Below are 4,459 nucleotides of genomic sequence, written 5' to 3' on the forward strand. Positions count from 1 at the left end.
GCTGTCTTGAAGTTATCTTAGGATCATTTCACCCCCTGTCTATCCATAATATTACTTTGGGCTTATTGACGTACAAATGCCTTTTGAGCTTAAATCTGCAGTGCTTTTATCTTGGTTTTAATTATACCATTGTTGTGGTTTTTGTAATTTCTTTTTTTCTTTTCAACATTTGTTTTTTTAGGTGTTCAAAAGAACAAGTTCCATTTCTTCTGCATTTCTTTGGTCTTCTGATTAAAAGTGGGTCACTCGATGAGGCAGAAGCAGTGGTCCTTAATCTCTACACGGTGTTGATGAGTCCCACTGTCAGTTTTTTAGCTTCTTCGTCCTATAGTGGCTCAAAAATTCCATCGGCAAACTAGGTTGCCAAGAAAAAGAAGCTGGTTTGGAATTTGGAAAGGATTATGAAAGATATCACTTCATGTTCAAATAAGTAGAAGATAATTCCTTCCAAAATGAGGAAAAATATCCATTCACCAAACAGCCCAATTAAGCTTCATTTCGATTCTTTAATATTTTAAAACAAAAGAAGAGTGTAGTCCAGGCGTGCAAGACGGCAGCCAAAGTGAACCGTTATTTCATTCCTGCAATCATGGAACACAGAAAAACATCGCCTTCCAATGCTTCCTTTTGATGGTGCTGCAAAAGTGGTTCATATTGTACATAACTGGCATAAAGCAAGTGATGGTAGAGGTATTGCAGAGGAAACAAGAAAGATATACAATCTGGATATGCTAGATTGGATTTTAGAGGATTGGATGCCTTGGCAAGTTAACAATCGTGACTTCTGAGCTTTAGATGTGGATAGGTATGCTCTATCGTTATTTTAAAGCACACAACATGATGATAGCCTGCGTAGCGGCCCAAATGGGGAGGGGAGGGGAGGGGTAGTTGGAAGAGGTGGGGGGCCTGTTTAGGAGGGGGAATGGGGAGAGGAGAGAGGGAAGGGAGGGCACCCGTCCCGTACGTTGTGAGTCAGTGCTTACTGAAAGTTGTAAAGTCCTTGTAACCAGATGTTACTGACCTTTGTAAAAAGCGATAAAGCTAGCGCCCAACCTCTTCTGGGTTTGCCGAATGGAACGCCTGATCTTTATCGCATTATATATGTCTTTTATTTTGTAATTAGTGTTTTATTTTTGCCTCTAAAGCACTTAGATATTTTATTCTTTAAAACGTTTTGTGAGTGATGTTCTTCAGTCGTGGCTGTAATAGAGGAAAATCGAAGTTAATTGTCCGAGATTATCAAAAGTTTGTTGACGAGGACGGCCAAACAAAAGTGAAACGAGTGAAGAGCACCGTGAGAATACTAGGTGTTGTGAATAGTCGACAAGATGATGATGGGGCAAGTTCATCTTCAGCTGACGATATACTAGACTTGCCAGACGCTAGTGATCGCATCAATGTTGAAGTTGACCCTGGTCCATCCCACTACGAAAAAAGTAGTGCTAGTGCTGTCAAGCACTGGCAGGAAATTAGAGCAAACTTAATTAAAGTTTCTCTAAAACGAGAAGGTTTACTGCAGCTTGATAAAGAATGCAGCAAGTGCAAAGCACAAACAGCTCAACTGAGATGTCTTGATTGTGGTGGTTCGTCAGGTTTTTTTCTGTGTGAATCCTGTTGTATATGCCTTCACAGTACAGAGAATATTCTACATTGCCCTGAGATATGGAAGGTAAATTTCAGACTATTGCATCCTGTATAACAAATTGCATACTCAATCTCTTACTGTAAAATACTGCATGTTTGTTCTAAGGATGGAAAGTGGGAGCAATACATTTTTACAAAGACGTTTGCTACATCCTGCTTTGATCCTGATTGTGCTGAAATGGGCCACCAAATCAATTTGTCCTTAACTTTGATTGATGACAAAGGTAATGTACATCAAATGAAGCAGCATACTCTATTTATAACATTAAAATATATATTGCACCTATATATATATTGGTCACCTGTCAATCTTAGCCAGTATTTTTAAAGGGGGACTTGAACGAAAATCGCTCAAACTTGAATTGAGCTGAACTTCTTCAGAATAATCTTTAGTGGTTAAATAAACACGTTATCAAGTTTTATCGCTATATTCAGGTCGAAAGTATTATATTTTTACGGTTCTTTTTTGGAGTCTGTGACGTCATATACTCAACATCACGCATCGCTCAATACATTTCTTTGTATTTTATGATCAAAATATCAGTTTCAAAGAAAAGAAAGACCTCTCGGCCTAATAGAAATAAAATAAATCAAGGATTTCTTTACAATTTAATATTGTATTGATAGGTATTGTTTCCTCGGAGGTAATACAGCAGTGGCTGGAGGAAGAAAAGAGTATTCTAATTAACAAGAATGCTCACAAAGGTAACAAACCTAACATGCAGGATATATTTTTTTTTCTATTTACTTACTGCATTAAAAATCTATTTCCAGTTACTTTTCCAGAAGGACATGAATGGATAATGGAGTACTTCCAGCTGTTACGCAAATTTTATGCATTGAGGTGTGAATTATTGTTTGGTATCACAAAGGGATGTATGTCATTCGATTTAAGATTGCTTCATTTTTTGCTTTTTAGGGAAAATGTTATCCTTCAGCAGGTTGATGAATCCTGTGAGAGACATATGGGAAAGTGGGTATAATAACTGTAATAACAATACACTGTGCCCCAATAGACCTCTTTATCTTTGCATGCAAATTGCCCATTTCAGACCACATGTCATTATCATTTCCCTTGAGATTTCTTCATCTCTTAAAATATTTACACATGAAAGAATGAATTCCCAGGCTTAAGGGGTGGCAATACATGGTCTGAAATGAGGGAACAAACAACGAAGCTAAAGAGGTCTATTACATTGTATTTGATATTTTAATCATTACAGGCTAGTAAACCAACTGCTTGCTATTGAAAAGGCCCATAAAATCCCAATGAGATGGAAGCCAACTGATCAAGAGTTCCAGAATACACTTGTTGCCAGTGAAGCAGCCTCTGCGAGGTCTACACTTAATCTGCTACTTATGAATGGCCGCAGAAGATGGTTTCTTTTAAGCCTAGTGAAGAAATATGCAGGTCACCTGTTTTGTTTCATTATTGTTTTATGTCTACATCCTCATAAATTTAGTATTTACTACTTCTCTTACTGCTACTACTGCTGCTGCTGCTGCCACACCTACCCGCGATTAACATTATTGTTAATATTTATATTAATATTAGTGTGAACTGTTGTTTTTATTTATAGATGGCCAAGCCCAAGCGTACCGCATCACCAAGGCAGTCACAAAGGAAAGCAAGATCCTGAAGAACCTGCTTAAAAAGTTCAATGCATCTGTTCAAATCTTGAAGGAGCATGGGCGTTTTATGAGCACTCTCTCTTGGGATGAAGTGACTAATGTAGCCAGTTCCTCCCTATACACCAGTACTCCCAAAAGTTGTGACCAGGAAATAGTGCCAGATGCCATTAAGAGAGAAATCATCGATGCATACAATCTTTGCCAAAGGGCAGGTGAAGAACTCTGCACGCTGAACCAGGAGATGTCCAGGATTATTCATTTCTTTTACGAAGAATGCAAAGACTTGGAACAAAGAAATGAAGTCACTCTAAGAAGGAGGCCGGACATTCCCATTACTCTTTGGGCGGGTCAAAGAAGTGTTCTTTTGCGTAAATTGCACTTCTGTCAGAGACATCTATTATTTTCAGTAGAATCATTTAAAGCCCTCATAGCAATCCCTACAAACATCGATGATTATCTTAAAAATAGCATATGCATCAACATTCCTTATGATCATTTGATGAACGAGATGGATGAGTGTGGACCAACTGAAGATGTTAAAGTATTGAACCCTTTAGAGTATATTATTGATGAAGAGAAGGGTGATTACTTGTTCAGAGATGACAATGATAGTGGCTTTGCATCTGCTTACGAATCCTCAATCCCACCCGATATCACTCACTAGAAACAAGCATTAGGTTATTAGCTTTTATAGGATAAATTTATCATCCTCATCGTCATCGTTGTCATTATCATCATCATAATCATCATCAAAAATTAATATATTTTTACAGTTCAGTGTCTATTTTGTCTTTATTTATATGACAAACTTAAGAAACAGTTAAAATTAAAAAAACCTCTAAAATTGATTTCCTAGCAGCCCGAAGGGAGTTCTTGGCCTGGGATCTGATGGGGGTGTCCCGCCGGAACCCCTAAAACCTGACCCCATTTAAGACAAAAAATTCTCGAAAACCCATACCCTGTTTAAGACACAAATCATATGGTAAAACATGAAACTATCCACAACATAAAAAATTGAAATGTTTTACAATACTAGTAGTTGCTGGCTTACAAACATGGTTTACAATTGCAGTAACTACTGGGCTATAACATCAAATGTTTTACAATACTAGTAGTTGCTGGCTTACAAACATGGTTTACAATTGCAGTAACTACTGGGCTATAACATCAAATGTTTTACAAT

At 37.5% G+C, this 4,459-nt stretch overlaps 1 protein-coding gene across 1 annotated transcript; it reads left to right on the plus strand.

Annotated features, from left to right (window-relative positions):
- The first annotated feature begins 1,183 nt into the window (after window positions 1–1,183).
- LOC116295249 (uncharacterized) lies at window positions 1,184–4,053 on the plus strand. The gene is made up of 6 exons (XM_089035815.1): window positions 1,184–1,669; window positions 1,751–1,868; window positions 2,272–2,488; window positions 2,564–2,617; window positions 2,868–3,055; window positions 3,225–4,053. Exons 1-6 carry the CDS (start codon window positions 1,184–1,186, stop codon window positions 3,938–3,940), a joined length of 1,779 nt encoding a protein of 592 aa, XP_088891941.1. The 3' UTR covers window positions 3,941–4,053.
- Window positions 4,054–4,459: the final 406 nt, after the last annotated feature.

This window comes from Actinia tenebrosa, unplaced genomic scaffold (assembly GCF_029948245.1).
Source record: "Actinia tenebrosa isolate PJP-AT-01 unplaced genomic scaffold, QUT_ActTen_1.0 PGA_scaffold3__52_contigs__length_22856419, whole genome shotgun sequence".
In the NCBI taxonomy this organism is placed as follows: domain Eukaryota; kingdom Metazoa; phylum Cnidaria; class Anthozoa; order Actiniaria; family Actiniidae; genus Actinia; species Actinia tenebrosa.